The sequence below is a fragment of the Arvicola amphibius genome, chromosome 15, assembly GCF_903992535.2.
Source record: "Arvicola amphibius chromosome 15, mArvAmp1.2, whole genome shotgun sequence".
NCBI classification, from domain to species: Eukaryota; Metazoa; Chordata; class Mammalia; order Rodentia; family Cricetidae; genus Arvicola; species Arvicola amphibius.
Genome location: NC_052061.1, coordinates 1,017,382 through 1,039,298, shown reverse-complemented (window position 1 = coordinate 1,039,298; position 21,917 = coordinate 1,017,382). Strand labels below are relative to the sequence as shown.

The window sequence follows — 21,917 nt, the reverse complement described above, 5'->3', positions numbered from 1 at the left end:
TCAAGCTGTTTTAGATTGTTGATGTGAGATCTGGGTAATATGGGCGAACTGGTCTCAGCCTGAATGCTAAGAGTACAGTAGAAGCTATTTTAAAAATAAATGGAGTTTTTTTTAAAGAGAAAACAGATTCTCACATATTCCTACCTTACATTTTCAAAGTGAAATTTTATTTTACCTAGAAATTATTTTAGAAATCATACCACCTTAGCAAAATCACTAACATACTGCATGTCCCAATACTATTGAACAAATGTAGCAGATGACTTCTACCCAATCATTTGCTGGTGCTTCAGAATAACAAGTTAATCGATTACACTGATTTTTTTAAAAGAAATCTATAATCACAGTAGTTTCTAAACTCCATGCATGTGCTTAGTTTAATGTTGTAATGGAGCACTTAAAAAATGTGGCTTTTCCATGACAGACTACATATCAGAAAACTGAGAGAAAATCGTGACAAATGTACTCAGATTTGGCATCCAATTCAGCAACTTCAACTGGAAGACTGTGGACAAATTATGGAACCTCATTAAATCTATTGATATCTACAAACTGAAATACATTGAAGAAGGAACCTTGTGGTAGTATGAATGCTTTATGTCTAGTTTTAGAGCTCTTTGGGAAGGACTAAGCGGTTTAGCTTTATCGGAAAGTGTATTACTTGGGATGGATTGCGGGGTGTCAAATGTACACGTCATTCCAGTTGACTCTTTGTGTCTGGGCTTGTGGATCAGATCTAAGCTCTCAGCTAGTGCTCCAGCACCTTGTCTCCCTGCCTGACGACATGCTCCCTGCAATGATGGTCATAGTCTCTATTTTTCTCTGAAATCATGAGCCCCGAACTGAATGTCTTCTTTTATAAGTTGCTTTGATCATAGTTGATTGTCACAACAATAGAGAAGTCACAAAGACAAAACTCATATGAGTTTTCTGTGCATTAAGTGAGCTGTATCCTGAGTGTTCTACCTAGAATGATGGAAGTGCTCAAGTTGTTCCTCAGCCAGATCATCATGACTGATTACAATAAGATCTCTTCTTTCTTTAGGGGGCCTTTAAACAAAGTTAGAACAGAGTTGAATCTAGATATGAAATTGTTTTTGCAAAACATGCTGTTTTCCAAAAATAAATAAAGGAAAATCTTTGATGAATGTCTAAGAATTAAAGTATGTAACAGATGATGGATTTAAACATCACTGTAAATAAAAACAAACTTATGAGAAATTATTGTTTTTAAAAAATAATGATTATTTGAAAAGTTAATAATCATTTATCCAAGTAGGGATGTGAAAAATGTATCATACATAAATCATTACAAATTTAAATCCTTTCTGTTCACTACTTATAAAATGTTCTATTAAGTGTAACTGTTTTTAAACAAATATGTGATATTCATCACACTGTTTTTAAAAGGTTTGAGGCCATGGAGATGAAGCCATTGTTTAAATTGCACAGGAAGGAAAATAATTGAAATGCACTGTTATTAAAATAGAATCATTTTTTATCAAGTAGGCTTTAATAATTCTTTATATTGTTTGAAAATTTCTTTATACCTTCTATTGTTATGATGAGGTAATTGCATTTACATCATAAAAATAACCTGGCATAGCACAGTGATGCCTGGCTCTAACCCCAGTGTTCTGACGGCAGAGACAGACAGATCTCTATGGAGGCCAGCCTGCTCTCCATAATGAATTGGAGGCCAGTCCTAGTCACAAGCAAGACCTCAGTAATGGCTTCAGAAGTACACACTCAGTTGTTTGCACCTGTGTATGCATGCGGGAGTATGTATATTCCCTGGAGCTTCAAACCTAAGCCTGTGGCTCAAAGAATTTGCCTTAGGTGAATCAATATTTCTGAAATAGTAAATTATAAAGTGAAAACGACTGTTTACTTGGGGAAAAGACAACCAACAGTGAATTTCAGCTAAGGCGCTCGCTCATTCATGCCTTAGCATTTTCAGGGCAGCGGGGATGCAACTGCACCAGTGACGAAAAAAATGTGTACTGTGCTGAGACTTTTACAAGATTTGGAAGAAGCCAGGACCTATCTGCATTTCTAGGAGCTGGAGAAGAGGGAGATTTTGCATTTGCAAAGACTCTTGGAAGTCCCTGTTCCAAAGCCGGCATCCTTTCTTCAGCTCCCTCAGCCACTCTCTCCAGGGAGAAGAGCATTCACGTGGAGCCCTTTGCTTCACTCTCAGGCTTGCATCTCAGTAGTTCCTGGGCCTGGTGACTTCCTTTGTAAATGCCGCAGCGTTTCTCCGCTAGGCAGCTCATAGCAGGTGACTTTACACAAACACTCACAGAGCCCACACAATTCTAAGCCTGTGACTATGTCCAAGCAAAACAAAAACAAAACAAAATATAAAAACTGTAACTGCTGAAGATTTCTTCAAATTTTAAACAAAGATCTCTCCAGTCTCTTTGCATTTCTGTTTTCTGACCTACATTATACATTGCCCCGAATGTGGGGTGCTAGGTTATATTAAGGAAACATAATCTTAGATAATGGGAAGCTAAGAGGTCACAAGACAGCATGAGCTTTGAAAACCTGCTTTAATAATGTCCCTGGGGAGAACATCTATTATGGATCCAGGTTTGCAGTCTGCATTCACCAGGGTAAATAGGGAAGATGCATGGTTCCTGAGTTTAAAGAGAAAACATAAACCATGTGATTGGATGGAGCACTTAAATGGTGATGGGATTCAGAACTTTCTTACCTCCAGCACTGGCATGCTGAAGGATTTAGGAGTAAGCCTACTTACTGGATACATGTTAATAATCTCAATATACTTCCTAGTTGAGGAGAGGAACCACAGGGGAGCTGCCTCTTTTCATGCACAGGATTTGACAAAAGATGCACGAGTTGCAATGGTCTTTGTGAAATGCACCCGAGAAAGGCAAGATGCCTGATTTTATTGTGACTCATATACTATCTTAGTTTCCCTTTTGGTCTGGTCTGCTGGATTGTTGGGATAACTAAAATAAATAAATAAATAAAGCTTTTTTGGAAGAGCAAACTGTCTCCGATAAAAATAAGAACTTTTCCATGTTTCCATGTTCCAAAAGAGCATATCCATGTGGGAAGAAACATAAGGGAGAACCAAATAAAGAGAGGGAGAACATGGCTCAGAATAGTAGAAGGAAGATTTGGTTTTATACAGCCCATTTTACACTCCAATCCCAAATTTCCATCCTATTGACCACTCCATAGAGTGACTCGGTATCTCTGATGTTTGGTGCTCTTTGGGGACAGTTGACAGTAACAGCCTGTCTCATAAGTGAAGCCTGGATACAATGTCATATAAATTAGAAGGCACTAGCCCCTTAAAAAGTATGCGTTTCCTTGATCCCATTTAGCAAGGTCATCAACTTTCACTGTTCCTATTATTCATTAGATAATTAAATATATATGTGCCCATATGTATTTGTGAACTTTCCTCAGCCTTCTCCAAAGTCATTTTAAATTTTAAAACAATTGCACAAATTAATTTGCTTCTGTGATCAAATATAACAAAGATAAATCCTAACTCAAAGTTTTTACTCCTTACCCCCATGCATCCTGCATGGTTTTGGTCTTGTCCTGGCTGAAGAGAATGAAGAAAAGACATACACATAGAAACACATACTGAAACTCTGGAATCAAGTGAACCCTGCTAGCTCTCATGGTGCATCACCAACCATGTAATAATTCAGAACCTCCTTGCTTTTCTATATGCAGTATGAGAAGGAATAGTCAACTAGGCTAGTAGGAGGTGTCTGGAGGAGGGATGCAATCATCTGGGAGGAAGAAGCTGCATTTGCTAGCCTTTGCAAACATTGTTCAGTTGTTTGTAAACACCTTTACTTGAAGCAGAGGGACACTTTGACATTTCTCTGTCGCTCACTCAGGGGAAATCTTTGAAAATTTTCCATGAGTCTAAAACATTGGTGTACTTAATATGAATGTGCAGATATCAACAATTCATATTTATTCAGGACCTCATCAATTCCTTACACATCTCTCAGGGATTCTTCTGTTCCACACATATCCCAAATGAACATTCATAACTAAACACGTTTAAAAGACAAAACTGACCAAAGGTTTTACCAACAATATTGTTTCTACTTTCTCATTTCTCCCCTAAAATATATTAGAGATTGCAAGCATGAACTGCAAGATATAATTTCAGATATTCCTTGTTAAGTCATTATGTTCCTGCTAAGTTTTAATGCCAATGGTCACAATTTTGTTTCTGGCATCAACTGCTAAAATGCACATATGTTTAAAATCACGTTTGTTGGTTCCCTCAAATTGTTCTGACTTCCTGCTGAGTCTGGCTAGCCATGGTTATTCAGCAAATGTCATGTGTCAAAATGAAAACCCACTTTTTTTTCAAAAATAGCTGTGTGGTCAGAACAGTTTTCTAGGTATGTGTTAACCTATCTAAACACATCTGTCGCAGGACTAAAATAGAGCAGTCTCCCTGGTGAGAATCATCAGTGGTCCTCATATCCAGCAGGTACACCTTTGCTCTACCACAACCACACACTGCTCCCACCCATCCCTCCTTCCTCCTCCCTGCCTCCTCCGCTATCTCATGCCTTCCATCTCCAAAACTTGACCTTTATCATGTCTGCTCCTTTTTCTAATTTCCCTTTCCTATCATTTTGGATCTGTTAAGTTTTGTGATCCTATGGAAATGTCTTTTGCTCTGTATGCTTTCTGCTTTGTGGCTTCCTTTTTATAGTCTGGCATATCTTCCTTCAGGTTTCAATAGATGTGATAAAACACCTGTGACCAAAAACAACTTCAGGAGGAAAATGTTGATTTCATCTTGTGTTTCCAGGTAACAGCCCATTATTGATGAAGTCAGGGCAGGAACCTAGAGGCAGGAGCTAATACAGAGGTCAAGAAGAAGTGCTGCTTACTCTTTTGTTCTTCGTGGTTTGCTCAGTTTGCTTTCTTATAGCACGCAGGACCAACAGCCATGAGGTGGGATCACCTTCCACGATTGGGGTCTTCTCACATCTATCTTCAATCAAGAAAATGCTGCACAGACTTGCCCACAGGCCAATCCAATGGGGGCATTTTCTCTGTTGAGTTGAATCTTCCCAACTGATTCTGGTTTGTATCAAGTTGTTTAAAAACTAATTCACATGGGGGAGCCAATTGTTGGACATTGTGACACAGCTCTATCACCAACAAACATGCTTAACCACCTTCACACCTACCCTGGGATGCACACAACCTTTGAGCCATGCATTGGAATGCATATATATGTGTGTATATATGTATATGTATACATATATATATGACTATATCATATATAGTCATGGGAGGTACTAAAGTACCCATGTCTCCATGTCTGCAATTTCATCATTCAGTTTCTTTTTGTTGCTATCTTTTCTTCCAAAGATGTGATGGACAGAAAAAAAGATTGGGATATTTAAATACATTCCTGGTAACCTCAATGGTATATTGAATTTGGGAAGGGCTATTAAAATAATCAGATTGTTAGCCTATGAGTCCAATGACAGCGAAGGCAGAGAGAAGACAGGAGAAACAGCAGCTTTGATCAATAAAATACGAAATAGCAAACACAATGATTTCTGAAAGCAGCGTCACAAGGCCGATTATAAAATACTCTTTCAAAGGCAGAGATTCAACCAGAGGATGAGCGCTGACAATGCACTGCTGCTCTGACGGAACACTTGCATGCACATATACATGCATGCACGTGTGTATATGCTCACACATGGGCCACCTAAGGCAAGCTGCTGCAATGAGAATTCACTTACTGGCTTAAGCTCACATAAGCACATAAAAAGGAAAGGGGAAGAAAGACTTCACTATAAATAACCCTGCCACATTCTAAATAAAGCCTTTGGGTATCTGGGGAGTCTGACTTGCTTTAAGGAGTTATTGGATTTGGTCAATTTTAATAGCCATGTTTGCTCTTTCCCCAAATTACTTTTCCTCAGAGAATTGTCTAGAGGCATGAGGGGTTTATTCTCGGTGGATCCAGCAGACGATGTTTGCCAGCAGCACAGAACATGGCCAGGATACCCAGAAGAATGACATTATGTTCAGGATTGACAAGGAGGAAGAAGGGCTGAAAAAAAGTGAAAGACAGAGGCACAGAATCATTTAAATTAGATGCACAGAGTCACAAGTGGCCACAGGAACTCACTGCAGAGAGCTGAGTGAATTGTTCTTCCCACCTCTGGAGCCTGAGCAATACTGCCCAGCAGCTCAGATTCCAGCATGCAGAGGATTGTTACTGAATTATTCAGCATTTGCACAATTAGTTCAAGCAACTTGAGGGTAAAAGCATTTCGTCTTCTCTTAGTTCTTGTCTACGTGTACAGGATTTTATGTTTCACCCCCCTCAACCATTCCACTTCACTTTCTGCTGTTCCGGCAGTTCCCGGTTTCAGAGAAACCTAGAAAATTGCACACTTCTGACCGAAGACTTCAGTGAGCTGGCTTAATGCCTCGGCTCTGGAAGAGCAAAGAGCTACACCAGGCTCAGGAAAACCATTTCCCGTTCCTCACTGGATCACTGAAAAGTGGCTGCACCTCCAAATCTAATTCTCATAGCTATAAAATGAAGAATATTAGCAACGTACAAACATATTGAAAGGAAACAGCAAGATCCTGAACCATCAACAAAAATGCTCACCTGCTAAGGCTTTCCTGTTACTTCACTGGTGAGAAATGGTGCAATGCATATATTATATGCATATGCAGTAACAATGCAATCAGATTATGTATAGATAACTAATCAATGGTATATGTGTGCACATATACACACACACACACACATATATATATATATGATTTTTTGTTTGTCTCTGTCTGTGTCTCTATGTTTGCATGCTCATGTGTGTAAGTGCAGGTGTTAGCATGCTATGGTGCACCTGCATCAGTCAAAGGACAACAAACACCTTCTTTGAAACAAGCTCTCTTGCTTGCTGCTGGTAACCGTTGCCAAGCTAGCTGTCTTGAAAGCTTCCTAATAATTGTCCTTTCTCTTTTTCCTCCTCACTCTTGGAACGCTGAGACTGTAGGCCTGCACGAGCAACACGTCTGCTCAACACATCTGCTTTCACGCGAGTTCTGATGACCTGAAGCCAGGTTCTCAGGTTTGCGCGGTGAGCTTGTTAACCAGAGGGCCATCTTCTCAGCTCCTAGATATGTTTCGCTGAGATAAAGAGCTCACTGTGTTGCCAGGGCTTTCTTTACACTGGTTCCAGTTTCCCTAAGATGGGGATTATAAGTGTGTATCACTATACGTGGCTTACCAGATATTTTAAAATGAGAAAGTTAAAGAGAGAGGGAGAGAGAGAGAGAGAGAGAGAGAGAGAGAGAGAGAGAGAGAGAGAGAGAGAGAGAGAGAGAGAGAGAGAGAGATTTGCTAGCCCTGCTAAGTTTAGAAAACAGTCCACAAATCACTATGACCATGAGACCTGTCTTTCCTGGGACCAGACTGCAGTACTGTCGTCTCCCTATAAAGAAAATAATAGTCACCACATGCACGTGCAAAAGCACACATTTCCTTACTCAGCGAATGCAACAATACATTCATTCTTACCAGCAAAATGTATACAGATGTTTGCAAAGAAGCCTTGCAACTCAGTAAACATTTCTAACGTGTGCTACTACCAAACTATTACATTCTAATCATGAGAAGACACCTTGGTATTCATGAGGGGTTTTACTTTCCTCATCTGAAAATTGGGGTCTCACCCTAGGACATTAAGAACTTATCACTTAGGATTCAGATGCTATAATGTTACCATGGTTACCAGAGAAAGCTTTGAAGTGCCCTGCCCAGATTTGACTCCTGCATTATCGCTCACTCACTATTTGTTAAATGTGTGCATTCTAATGGCTTTAACACTTCTTGTCAGTGACTCCTGACATGGTAATGAGTAAATCGTACCTTTACCAATGGTTTGCTGTGAGGCTTGACCAGGAACCTCCATAAAAATGTAATGTAAACCCTGAATGGATACTAAGTGCTTACAGTCACTACTTAACCACTGAGTTTTCTTCCCCTCTTTAATGTCCCTGAACAATGTCATGAATTTCATCATCACCACCATAATATTCACAGCAATGACTGTCTGTTCCACATAGCTGGTCTTTTCCACCCCCAAGATTAGAAAGCAATAGAACTATACAGCCAGTCGTTTAGTCCCTGTTCATTCCCAATCTTTCTGAGCAAGCTCATTTGGATTCTGCTATTGTCTCCACTGAAGCCCAGTGACATTTGATCCTCTGTAGATTCCAGAACACATCTGTAGAACTGTGGTTTAAATACAGACAGAAAGGGAAGTAGCCCATGGCTCCAAGGAGGGTACAGACAATATTAACACATGGCATTAGGTACATAGATTCTTTCCCTTGCCAGGTCACACATGGCCACAGGACCAGAGGAAAGGGTCCTACCTGCCTTGCGCCTTCCACATAGCACCTGGGTTCAAATGAGATGAACAGTGACCTCTTCCCCCAGCTGTCTCCTGAATGTCCTTCAAGTACTATCTCTGCGGCTATTGTGACTATTCTTTTGTATTGTTATTATTTTTAGTGGGGGAGGCAGAAACTTGTAGGACTCAGCCTGGATGTCAAGAGCAAATAAATAAATAAATAAATAAATAAATAAATAAATAAATAAATAAATACAAAATTAAATAGATAAATGATTGCAAAAATCATGATCTAAGCTGTGGGGGAGTTGACAACTGATGAATTTCTTGAAAACTATGTCTTTTCATGTTTTCTGAATATTTAAATGTAATGCTGTATATACCCAGCTAAATGCTTTACTCATTGAAATGTGAAATATATTTAAATGCTTAATGCTTTCATGTGTACATAAATGACCTGGAGATATGGTTAAAATGCAGGTTTGATTTAATAAGCCTGGATACACACTTGTTGAATGGAACTTGGTAACTCTTACGAGCTTCCAGGCATTGCCAGTGTTGGGGGCCTAACAGGCTTCCATTGAGCTGTAAGAACACAGTCTGTCATATTCTTCTTCAAGTTATAGCATCTACAAGGATTCTTGACAGACCTGTAACCTCAGGAGGTACTCTGAGTGCCTGTTGAAGAACATGGGCCACATCTTAATTGAATATGCAGAAGTCAGTGCCTTTATTTCAAAACATATGAAGATGTCAGGCCATGACTAAATGATGCTGGAGGTGTAGGGCTGAATTAAAATTAAATATAATATAAGAGACATAAATAAATAAAATATACTGATACACACACACACACACACACACACACACACACACACACACAATCAGCATCGAGGAAACATGCCCAGCCAGGCAAAATAAGACCTTGGAAGTTCTCTAGCACACTGACCTTCCTTAAGTAGCATAATTCTATAGCTAATATGTCTAGGTAATTCTTATTTTCTGAAAGATTCAAATGAGCATGTACACCGACTCAACAACCTAAAGACTTACAAGGTCATTCCCCACTTAAAGATCATATATAAAGCTTTTACATCTGCCTAATATTTGGTCTGTTCCACGGTAATGAAAGTCATTTACAATTCCGCAGTACTGTAGACACACTGAATGTTCTTATTTCCTTGTTGCATAAAGAAGATTAAATATGTTTAGCAGTGTAATTGATTAATGGATGAGATTCACCATTCACTGGCCACATGTGCAAGACAGGTGTAGTTTTTTTTTTTTTTGTCTAAGGTTTTATTTACAAAGCATTTCAAATGAAATACATTTCCAAGAATTTATTATGGATGGATGGCACCTCAAGTTCTTTTTTTAATGAGCAGAATACTATTACCATTTATTCTCAGTAATTTCATGGCTTTTAATATAATGAAAAAACATTATTAAAAATAAAATGCAGAAAATTCTCTTGTAAACAAAGTGATAATCTGGCTATACATCCTAAAAGCAAAGATTGAGCCTGGAGATATATTTATTAATCTCTGAATCAATGTCAAGAATTAATTTCTCACTTTGCATAAAGCAGCTTGCCTGGATGCCACACACTCATTACGTATCTGGATTTTTTTTATGAGCGTAGGTTGTTTTTAATTTGATAAATACTTGTGTAAAAACAGTGGATAGTGGTTAGAGAAGTGTTTAGCATTCTCCTAAAATTACTCCAAAAAAATCCAGAACCTTGACAGTGTGTGGGTCTCTTGCCAAAGTAACAGCAAATGACCACACAAAGGTGTGAAACTGGGAGGTGGGAACTAACAGGTTATTAGGTGAGTAAGTGTTCGATCAGACACATATATATTCCACATTTGAATACATACATTTTCATATGAATAGGTGGGTATATTTGCATAATAATATACGCATGTCAGGAATTTTTATCTCACGTGCATATTATGATTCAATTCTATGCACGTTATACTCCTAATTTCTGAAAATTATGATGTTGCCACAGTGTTCTAAAGTTATTAGTCATGAGTTGTCAGAGGCTTCATTCAGAAGGTATAGCAAATATACCTTCTAGTTATTTAGTTCTAAAGTTCATCCAATACAGTTAGATAGATTTTTGTTCATCCATGTATAATAATAGGAAAAAAATACTGTAGTTTTAATACGGACAAACTTTTGTTCTTTTAGTCATAAAATAGAATGACTAACCTGATTATTTTGCCTGTAAGTGCTGTTATTTTATTTCAATTAAATAACACAAAATAATTAATAAAATGACCAGCAAAGGGATTATCAACTATACAAGAATCGTTTTATAAGAAATCTGACTTAGCCAGGCAAAGGCACGTGTGTATTTGTGAGTTCAAGGTCAGTCTGTTCTACCCATTAAGTTCTAGGACAGCAAGAACTATTTATTACACAGAGAAACCCTATCTTGAAAAAAAAAAAAACCTAAATAAATCAAAAGCAGTGCAGAGTGGTGCAGGTCTTTAATTCTCGCACTCTGGAGGAGAGGAAGGCAGAGCTCTGTGAGTTTGAGGCCAGCCTGGTCTAGAAAGCAAGTTCCGGGAAAGTCTGAGCTACACACAGAAACCTTGGTAAAGTCTGATTTAATTTACTGTGCAATCTGTAGAAATAAACCTCAGTTCTCCTCTCCTTTTCACCATGCATGCATTATGTGGGGGAGGAAAAGCAATGTATAATGTTTCCTTTTTATATTTTAATTTTTTTGTTGTTGCATTAGGACCTAACAAAAGCATCACGGTCTAATTTCTATTTACAGTTCATATGGAGCAATCCAGCAAATACAGTGTACCATTTTAAAAGATGAGGAAATACAAATTGTTTGTCTCTCTTCACGTCTTCTCAAAATCATTCAGGTAACATGAAAATGTATATGGACACCTATTCATAACGGAAATGGCAAATATCACACCTATAGAGTCAAGAGTTTTGCACATATTTAATAAAATGCAGATGATTTTATTAGGGTGCATAAGCACAAAAATACAGGTGCATTATATAATGACCTAATCATCATATTTTATAGAACTAAACCTTCAATGTCAGAGAATATTTGTACAAACCTTAAGCCTTGATCACCTGGTCTCTTTTTAAAGAATGTAGCAAACAAGGTAGAGAGTGTAAGACTTCAGAAATAAAACCCAGATGTCTGAGACTTCGGTCACTAACAAACACAGGTAAATCCAAATGTGACCATGTGAGTCACATTCAGCAATAGTCTTATATGTACATGCATGTGTGTGTGTGTAAGTGTGCCTGTGTACATGTGTATGAGAGCCCGATTGTGCCTCGGTCCTTAGTAGATTTTGAGAGTTGAGAGTATGACCTTTATTTGTATCACCCTCAAATAATTTCCAACTGGCTTTTGCTGTCTGCTATTTTCAAGTCAGGACACTGAGCAAAAGGCAGGCAGCAACTGTTGTGTGCCAGATTGAGACACACAATGCTGACTTGCATTTTTGCCAAATTATTGGTGCACATAGCTCTGTCTGAGAAGGCAGAAGCTTCACAGAACTGACAAAGAATTGTTCTCGCAAGGCCAAAGATCCAATTTGGCGGTGGCTGCGTTGCCCAGTGCTCTTAACATGCAAAGGCCTGGCAAAAATAATGGCGTGTCAAGTGCAATTTTCCTACCGGCCGCTGACTCCGTAAACTGTAATATAGTGTAATTACTTGGCATCGCATGTCCTTCATACTAAGTACCACCCAAATGATTGCCAAGTTACAGGGAAGAGGGAAGGTTAGAAGGTCAAATTTAAAGAGAGAAAATGAGTCAGTGCCTTGGAGGAAGAGTATTATAAATAGACTAGGCATCACCAGTGAGCGAATTACATCCAAATAAGGAAGGCATCAGAAGCCCAGGTAGGAGGAAAACAGGCAGCAGACACAGGAGAGGAGTTTATGTAAGAGAGAGATTTAGGATAGAATAATGCTGACCACCTGGACAGCCAGATACCTTTGTCCAAAAATAAAACAATGTGAGAAAAAGAGAGTCATGGGGGCCACGGAACAAGAGCTGAGCCAACAGGGCCTGAAAACTGAAACACAGTGTTACATATTCTTGTTCTGTGGACATTGGTGGCTGAGGATATTCCCCAAGTATTTGAGGAGAATAGCGCTAAACTAAAAAACTTATAGATCTCCCATAGATACTTGCTTATCCCTTCACCTTGGTATAAAGATACAAATCCTAAATCTCTGCTTTGCAATATAACAGATTAAAGCTCGCATGCACATATGCGTGCATGCATGAGCACGCGCGCGCGCGCGCGCGCGCACACACACACACACACACTTCATATATTTTAGTGAGATACAGGACTTCACACCTGCAGTATCAGCCTGTGGGTAGCTGAAGGCAATTGCTATGCATTCAAGACCTAAGCTGCACACAGTACCAGACCAAGCTACAGTGTGTCCAACACGATTCTATGAGACACTAGGAATCCAAAGACAGTCTCTGTGAATGATGAATGAAGTTGGTCAACTTCTAAAAGAGGCTCCAGAGACTCTCTTGTCCTATTTGGCCTGCCAGATGCACTATGAACGTTGCAGTCTTTATCCTGAAAATGACCCTCACTAGTACCCCTTCTGGTGCCCTGATCTTGTACTTCCAGTGTCTCCTTTTTTGTCAACCGTGTAGGATGTGTTAGCTTAGTGCATTCCCACTGAAGAATGTCATCTTGACATTATCTCTGCTCTGCACATGATGCTCTGCACATGATTTTGGTCATGTCATGTCAGCAATGCTTTATAGTTTCATCTTGTGTCCTTTTCCACATGGTTAGTGTGTCTCAAATCACAGGTTATTTCTTGGGAACTTGTCATGTGCCTACAGAATAGGGTAGCACCCTCTGTTTGCTCCCACACCACCACATACCTTCACTTCAGAGTACTTTCCTTAATTTAATATGCCATTTTTCATAAGATTAATTTTATCAGTCTCCTCTTGATACATATCTGTGTTTGTTCAATTACTGAGATTCCACTGACAACGGAATATCTAACAGATGTAGCAGATGCAGATGCTTTTTATACAGTTATGGTCTCTTTCCATACTCTGCCTCCTTACTACAGAGATCTCTCAAGATGAAGCCAGTCTGCCTATCAGAAAGTATGCATGCCCAATTTACCATGAGGACAAGTTTATTTTAATCTCAGTTACAAGCTTGATCAAAAACCACAGTGGGATTTCTCCCCTTCCTTTCTACCATCAGACAATATAAGATTATTTGGGTTAAGAGTTCCATGAACTGTTATGTTCCCTGTCAGAGTTTCCAGAAAAACTCATTTCTGGGATTGGTAGCACTGTGGAGCTTTTAGGATTTATGAGTTTGTGAACAGGCTAAGGTGTAAACTTCTTCATAGAGAACTGGAGACAGGAGTGAAGGCTGATAGGGTAATATTTGTCTTTCAGGAATTCTGAAAGATCATATCTAGTCTACTTTGAACAAAAAGCACAGACAAAAGTGTGAAATATGTTACACCTGCCACCTGTGAGAGACCCAGATTCCCCAGGCGTGATTCCACCAACTATTTAAAGAGACATTCCACCTTATTTAGTACCTCTAAAGAGACATCAAAATCAATACATATAAACAGTCGTTTAACTCCCCATCTGGTATAGCAATATGAAAGAGAACACAAAAACCTTGTATTGAACACTTTATTGAAAAATGCCACTTGTGTTAAATCTAATTGAGCTTCATTGTTTAGGTAGAATGTCCATTCATGTGTTTGTAGGAAATTCCATTGCCTGTTTCGTTTTAGGCAGCCACTATTCTTGAATCCTGGGATTTGGGATATGGAACAATTAATACAAATAAACCATTTAAGAAACACACATTCTGGAAAGAGACCAACCGTAATCTTAGTTATGTTAGATGATGATTTTACAGTAATGAACAGTGTAGAAAAAGAACAGGAAATACTGGAGGAGGAGCAACCATATACAAGACAAAATGAACAGAGATGGGCTCTTGAAAAATGGCTTCTACTTTCCTCTATGTTAACAAGAAACACAAAAACTTCTCAGCTTCTGATCAAGGAAATATGCTTTCTTTCTCTATGTTCATAATTTTGAATCAAGCTTGTCCAAATTACAACCCATAGTGACTACACATGTGCATGGCCATAGATAGCTATAAATATGGTAAATCACAAAATTGTACACTTACATAAAATACTATGATATGGTTTTATAATTCAACATGAAGTTCTTAAGTAAGAATTTTGTATCTGACAATGTGAAAAAAACGATGTCAAATAGTTGGATACCCTCTGATTAATTGAGGCAATCTCCTTCCTATTCTATTCTGCCTCACCAGACTGAGAACCAGGAGCCCTGACTCAGCCCCCCGCCACTCTAATCCAAATAAACATGGACTAGAGAAGGGGCCTCTTTGGGCTCCACAGTCTTGTGCTCACACAGAAAGAGAGATATCAGTGTTTGGTTGTTGTTTCTGTTATTTTGTTTGTGTATTTGTTTTGTCTAACATACCTGCTGCAGCTATTCACAAAACAAAGTTGAGAACCCAGTTATAATCACGATGTGACAAACATTACACAGCTGACATTTCATTCACTTTTTTTTTTTTTTTTTTTTTGGTTTTTTGAGACAGGGTTTCCCTGTAGTTTCTAGAGCCTGTCCTGGAACTAGCTCTTGTAGACCAGGCTGGCCTCAAACTCAGAGATCCGCCTACTTCTGCCTCCGAGTGCTAGGATTAAAGGCGTGCGCCACCACTGCCCGGCCATTTCATTCACTTTTAAATACCAGCCTTAACACAATCCTCAAAAAGCTTCAACAATTTTCTGAAGGTGAACACCCAAGAATGACAAAAAAAAAAAAAAAAAAAAAAAAAAAACAATGTTGAAAGCTCTCGGGTTTATCTCTAATGTTTAGGTCCTTTCTCCACACCCAGCTGCCACCAATATGTAAAACCAGAGGTTGGATAATACAAAGACGTATGTACAATCCCAAAGAGCCAGTCGCTCAAAAGCTGAATCTGCCCTTGAGCTTGAACTCAGCCTACTAGGTCTGAGGCCCCCAACATCGCAACTTGCAGGAGGGCCTTTTAAAGAGCAGGTATGTTCATAGGTAACTAATGCTTCTCAGCTGGTTCCTGGGGAGAGGCTCTGCAGTGAAGTGGTTTAAAGAGTCAAATGGAGAAACTGTGCATAAAGATAAAACATCATAAAACACCGGTGAGCACCCTGATGTGGATCATCCCTGCACTCAGTCTGACACATAATCAGAAGCAGTCACCTACAATACATTTTTTTTAGCTTCACAAAAGTCCACAATAGCAAAAATTAAGGCTGTCATCATTTAGGAGTCATTTGATTTAAGAGGAAATACATGTGATTGACAATATTTGCAGCAAAATCCTATCAAAAATCATGTAGATGTGATTGAGCAATTGATTTGGAATCTGGCCATAGTACAGAGCAGGCAGAAGAACTAATTCACATGCAGCGTCTGTTGCTGAGAGACTCAAGAGCATGCTGGCTATTTCAAAGTCCTGAGGTTCACTGGGATTTCTATCATTCAAAGAAGCAAGACACCTTAAGCATGTGTAAATCGCAAAGGAATCCTGAATGCCTGGCTATTTGACTCTGTCATTTTGTTTCATGTTAGCAATGGAGGTGAAATCAGCTTCCGAGTTCTAAATTTAAAATAATTGGTTTAATTACTTTTTCTATTCAGATAAAAAATGGAGTACTCTTCGGGGTACAGTATATTCATTTATTCATATTACGCAGGATATGTCTTAATTGATATACCCTCATAACAAGGTGACTAGCAGAAGAAGGAGGAATCATCCATCCATTAACTACTTATGCACGTAACTCCAGATTTTCATAGGGAGTAAAAATTGCTCACTATAGAGCTGGTTAAAAAAATTTTAATATAGAGAAGAGGGAATGTAATACTTTCCCATATTCAAAACTCAAGTGCAAATTACAAATTTCAGGTACTTAGTTACTGACTTTTAATATGGTATGATGGTTGAAATGATGATTCTGAGAATCTCATATAGAACATTTTTTCATATTCATAATTTGGTTTATTAATTTATCTAAACCTCGTTTTTGCATTTGCAGAAAGGATAAAGCTAATCAAGAAGTCTGTATCTAGAAGGAATGGGGTCAGATGCAATTTGGAATTCAGAACTTCTCCCATTTTTAGAAGCATATTAAAACATATAAACTTTAGAGTAAGTAGCAACCTCAGCAGGGTTCAGGGCAGCACCCTGTAATCAGCAACGCTAACATTTCTCTACTGAAACACAGGAGCAGCCATTGTCATGGGATATGAAAGGGAGCCTCAACTCCCTTTCCCTACTGGAGTTTATATGTGTAGAAAATCTTTCATGGATTTTTTTTCATTTTGATTTAAGAAAAATATGGAACATAAATCTGCTTTAGTGAATATATTTTATAAGTGTTTGCATATACATGAATATATAGACATGCATATATATGTACATTCATATGCATATAAGATCAACCATTGTTAAAGACAAAAAGTCTGTGCCAACCAAGTATTTTTATAATAGTAATTAAGACATAGTTAACAGTCAGTATTGACCAAAAATATGAATTCTTTAAAGACAATTACCACTGCTTTAGTAAGATACTCCCAAGTGCTTACACCCAGTGCCTGGTACCTAGGTAGGGCTGCAGGAAGCCCAGTGTAATGAGGCATGTTTCCTGCACACCTCCTCTGTCAAGAAGCACAGAGAAGAGGAAACACACCTTAAGGAAGCTCAGCTGTTACACAAGACGGCAGAGCAGAGCAAGGGAACCAAAGGGGCCTAGTGAGACATGAGAGCTAAGTCTGGAAGATCTGTGGTTTGAGCCCTACCACATCCTTTTGAAGTCACTGAGCTTGGGAAAGGATAACATGGGATTCCTTTTTCAATCTTGTTTATCAGGAAAGTCAGCCATTGTTGGGTTCATTGTTAGAAATCTTTTTTTTTTTTTTTAACTTTTCTTTTTGAGACATGGTTATCCTGTACCCTGATAGTAGAGGGAGGCCTTGATCAACGAATCCTTCCTTCTAACGGGATTATCAGTATATATCACCACACCTGGTGTATATGTATGTACCTGTATATGTAAAACACTGCGGATCAAACCCAGGGCCTCTCACACGCTAGGAAAGAATATTACCAACTGCATGATACCATCTGTCCATCCCCAGCATTTGAAGCGTGACAGCAGTGAATGTCAAAATGTGCACACACAAATGATTCTGAGGAGGGAGCGTGTACATGTCTTTGAAGCATTGTAGCACTATTTTGGAGAATGAGAACCAGTCTCTACATGAAGAACTTGCAACAATAACAAAACAAATGTAAATGCAGTGTAACGTACAGGCAAACACAGGTACTCACCACTGACCTAAAATGATTCTTCTATGTGTTTGATTGCATTTGGCAATGACAGAAATGATGTTCTGTGAAGTGAGTTCTGTGAAGGTCCTGCCTAGCACTTTTGTTACACATACTGCTTTGTTCCTCACAAAAACTGAAACAGTAATAATGAAATAAAACGGAAAATCTACCTGCAAATTGGAATGTATAACCTTAAAATAGAAGAAAATAGTACTTTGATAGTTGCAGTCCGAGGAATTAGAATTAGACCAAAATGCCTACAGCTTCTAAGTACCAGACCCGAATACTAGAAACTAGAGAAAATTTGGCAAAAGAAGTCTTGCATAAGTAAGAAAGTACTTGACTTGTTTACCCATTATCCAAGTCCATGCTGTCTCAGCAAAGGGTGGGAGTGGTGTGGGAACTAACATTTCCTAAAGGAATGTTTAAAACAGTAGGATTTTTCATATTGCTAGAGAAACCAACAGGTTAGCTGACTAACCATCTGGTCTGAAGGATTTACACTTAAGTGTGATGCAAAACTGTGTGGAGCCTGAAACGAAACATTTAAAGACCAGGAACAGACCCTGAAATGAGAGCTTAAAAATGAAGCTTACCCGGCCAACGAGAATCGGTTCAGGTCCAGAAAATTCTTCCAGGACAAACATTTGATTCCAAACCCAGCCTCTTTTGGAGCGGTTCAAAATTCGCAGTTCTTCACTCTGCCTGCTTAGTTCCAAAGGGGATCCAGTGGTTAACGTGTGAGCTTGATTCATCGGAGCCATGTACACACAAGTGGGGAGGGTAATCCATAATATTATTAATGGAGTCCAGAGGTCCACGAGCGTCTCAGCTAGCCTTTCTGGCATGGTCCCACCAGTTAAGCAAATCAGCGCGAAAATGAGACAATTATTTTTTTTGCCTCGGGTCTGAAGCCATCCAATTCATCACGCAGTGTGGAGCGGTTACTTACAGCTCGGCCACGTGTTCAGAGGACCAGGAAATAGACTGTCTAAGCAGCTTTTCAAAGACCACGATCCATTGGCTTTCCTTTTCATTGAAATTTTCTGCACAAACAAGAGGGAAGACAGATAAGGCTCCACGAACCTGGTGCTGAGACAAACCAGCCCTTCTCAAAAGCATGTAAAGTGAACAGATAATGAGCATTTCCCAAACTCTTGAGTTCAGAAAGTGGAGCCGAGGAACCAGATTGAATTGGCTAACAAAGCCATTTAAATCTAAGCATCATTTAGATTTTAGCATTCATTCCACAACCCATGTCACTTGTCAAAAACCGCTTTAAGTAACAAAGTGGTCTTAACAGATAATAACCCCTTCTTTTCTCATTGTCAAGTCATGCTCCCCCCCCCCCAACCTCTACATCATTCCAGCCTCTCCTGTCTTACACTCTCTGTAAGCCTACTTGGCGTGTGTATCAACTGCAACCTCCCTCCCTCCCTCTCCTGTTCATCTCTTTAAACGTGTTCAAAGAAGGTTGTATTTCATTTTAAAGAAATCGACACTTAATAAATAAAATATTTAAATACTTTTAAGTTAAACACACACACACACACACACACACACACACACACACACACACACAGACATGGGCATGAAGATAGGAAGGGATTCTCCCCAGCTTTTATGGTTGTGACTACCAATTCCAATTAGGAAGGCCTCGACAAACGCAAGATGCTAATAATGAAGGAATAAAATTAGAGTTCTTCCAGAAAGAATTCACCAATGTCCAGCATGTATGCTATAAGCAGGGCAGTGTCACAGCTCCCAAGCTAAATGCACCATTGAATGGGAGATTTAAATGACTAAAAGCTCCTTTGGGAATGAAATATGGTAAAATTACAATTTCCGATAGAAGGAATTCAGAGAGGGAGAGGATAAAAAAAATCCTTATTACCTGAGGTGTCAAATACATTTTTTGCTTACCTTCAGCATAACAAAATGTGTTTCTTCCCACTCAAAAAAATTATTTTTAAAGAAATGATGTTCACTGCAGATCCCTGAGAAAAGCCAGGCTGAATTAGATTAAGTGGAAAAATAATTCCTGGGGGCACCATCCGGTGCAGTGTGGCTCCGGGAATTCATAATAGGATAGAGAACCTTTAACCTCTAGGTCCCTGGTTCCATTCTGGCTCCGAATGAGAAAGCAAGGATGTTATTAACATTGGTTGGGCTGACAAGTGGCCCTATTGGAGCCAGCTGAAAGATGCAGACATTCTGCCATAAACAGCATGGTGTCTGAGCAAACCGGTTGGCCCATGGCATGATCTTCCTTGTCACTCTTTGCATGGGCTGAACCCAGTGCTGGGACTTACAACTGAAATGGGCCCAACACTGATAAACGCACAGGGTACCAATGCAAGCAGCAACTATTAAGGTGATAGAGAAATTTCAATAGATTTCAACATGGGATCAACCCAGAGGAGACACTCCAAAAACAGCCTCTTCTGTTCTTAAAATTGCTGTACCATTAGGAGGGAAGAGTCTTCTTAAAGTTAAGATTATACTTCTATCTCAGGATGTTGAGACTTCAGAAATGATCCTTTAAATCCAAAGGTATACCATTAAAGATTTGTAAACTCCATTTTGCCAATTATTTGTCTTCATTTACTCAAAAGACACTTTCAACAAGATCACATCATGTCATACTCCCTCTTAGAAATGTAGTGAGGAACTATGATGAAACTGTATTAGGGTACATTGGACAATATATTCTAAAGGCCAATAGATCTGGGCATAAATTCTAGATTACTCCATTTACTTCCACTGTGTGATGGATAGAATACTGAGCTTGCCTGAACTTCAGCCTTCTCATCTGTAAAGCGACAACAGAGTAACCCTAATTTACAGAGCTGTAGTGTTTATGGCTCAGAACCAAACCATAAAAAGAGCAGCCAAAACATGGGATGTATTCCCAATATTTCAATAGAAATAGTTACTTGAGACAGATTGCAGGGTTAATGGTAGAAAAGAGAAACTATTATAGAATAAAACTTTATGAATTCTTCAGTAAGCATAGACAAGAAATGGTTGGTCCCTAAGGTGGTATGATAATTGTAAGACAAAGCCGATGCTGAAGAGGGAGGGATAGAGGGAAGATAAGGTAAGAATGATGAGGATGGATGTAATGCTGCTAAGAAGAGGGTGGTTGGGGGAACGAAGATAATGCTGGTGAGAAAAGAATGGAAGCAAGTGGGCTGGAGAGACGGCTCAGCGGTTAAGAGCATTGCCTGCTCTTCCAAAGATCTGGAGTTCAATTCCCAGCAACCACATGGTGGCTCACAACCATCTGTAATGAGGTCTGGTGCCCTCTTCTGGCCTGCAGGCATGCACGCAGACAGAATATTGTAGACACAATAGATAAATGAATATTAAAAAAAAAAGAATGGAAACAAGATGGAGACATGATGGAAGGAGGGTGGATGTGATTCTCTAAAAGCCAATAAAGATTAAAAGTGATGCCGATGAGAATGAAGGTGATGTTAGTGAATGCAGAATGGAACGTGGATGGAGACGATGCTGGTGAGGGACGGATAGAGGTGATGCTCAGGAATACAGAAAGGATTGAGGGTGGAAATGATGTTGGTTAGAGCAGGATAGAGGGGTGGGAGGTGATTCTGCTAAAGATAGTATTGGAGGAAGATGAATGTGATGCTAGGGAGAACCAGATGGGAGAGAGATGGAGGTGATACTAAAGAAGGATGGATGGGGCCGGGCAGTGGTGGCGCACGCCTTTAATCCCAGCACTCGGGAGGCAGAGGCAGGCGGATCTCTGTGAGTTCGAGGCCAGCCTGGTCTACAAGAGCTAGCTCCAGGACAGGCTCTAGAAACTACAGGGAAACCCTGTCTCGAAAAAAAAAAAAAAAAAAAAAAAAAAAAAAAAAAAAAAAAAAAAAAAAGGATGGATGGGTTGACCTCCTACTCACCCACCTCAACCGGGCTAACCTTCTACTCACACACCTCCACCGGACTAACGTACTCACGCACCTCAACCCAAACTCTTTTCAAGGAAAAGGAACATTTTTTTTCTCTCTTTTTAAAAAATATTTATTTGTTTGTTTGTTTATTATGTATA

The 21,917-nt window shown here is 39.2% G+C and overlaps 1 protein-coding gene across 4 annotated transcripts in view; it reads right to left on the bottom strand.

Annotated features, from left to right (window-relative positions):
- The window catches only part of Cdh8 (cadherin 8), a 354,582-nt gene extending 335,889 nt beyond the window's left edge, over positions 1 to 18,693 (bottom strand). For all 4 annotated transcript variants that reach the window (XM_038312753.1, XM_038312755.1, XM_038312754.1 and 1 more), the window contains exon 1: positions 18,442 to 18,693. In XM_038312753.1, the coding sequence (XP_038168681.1) occupies positions 18,442 to 18,693 (252 nt within the window). The remainder of the gene's footprint in view (positions 1 to 18,441) is intronic.
- Between the last annotated feature and the right edge of the window lie 3,224 nt (positions 18,694 to 21,917).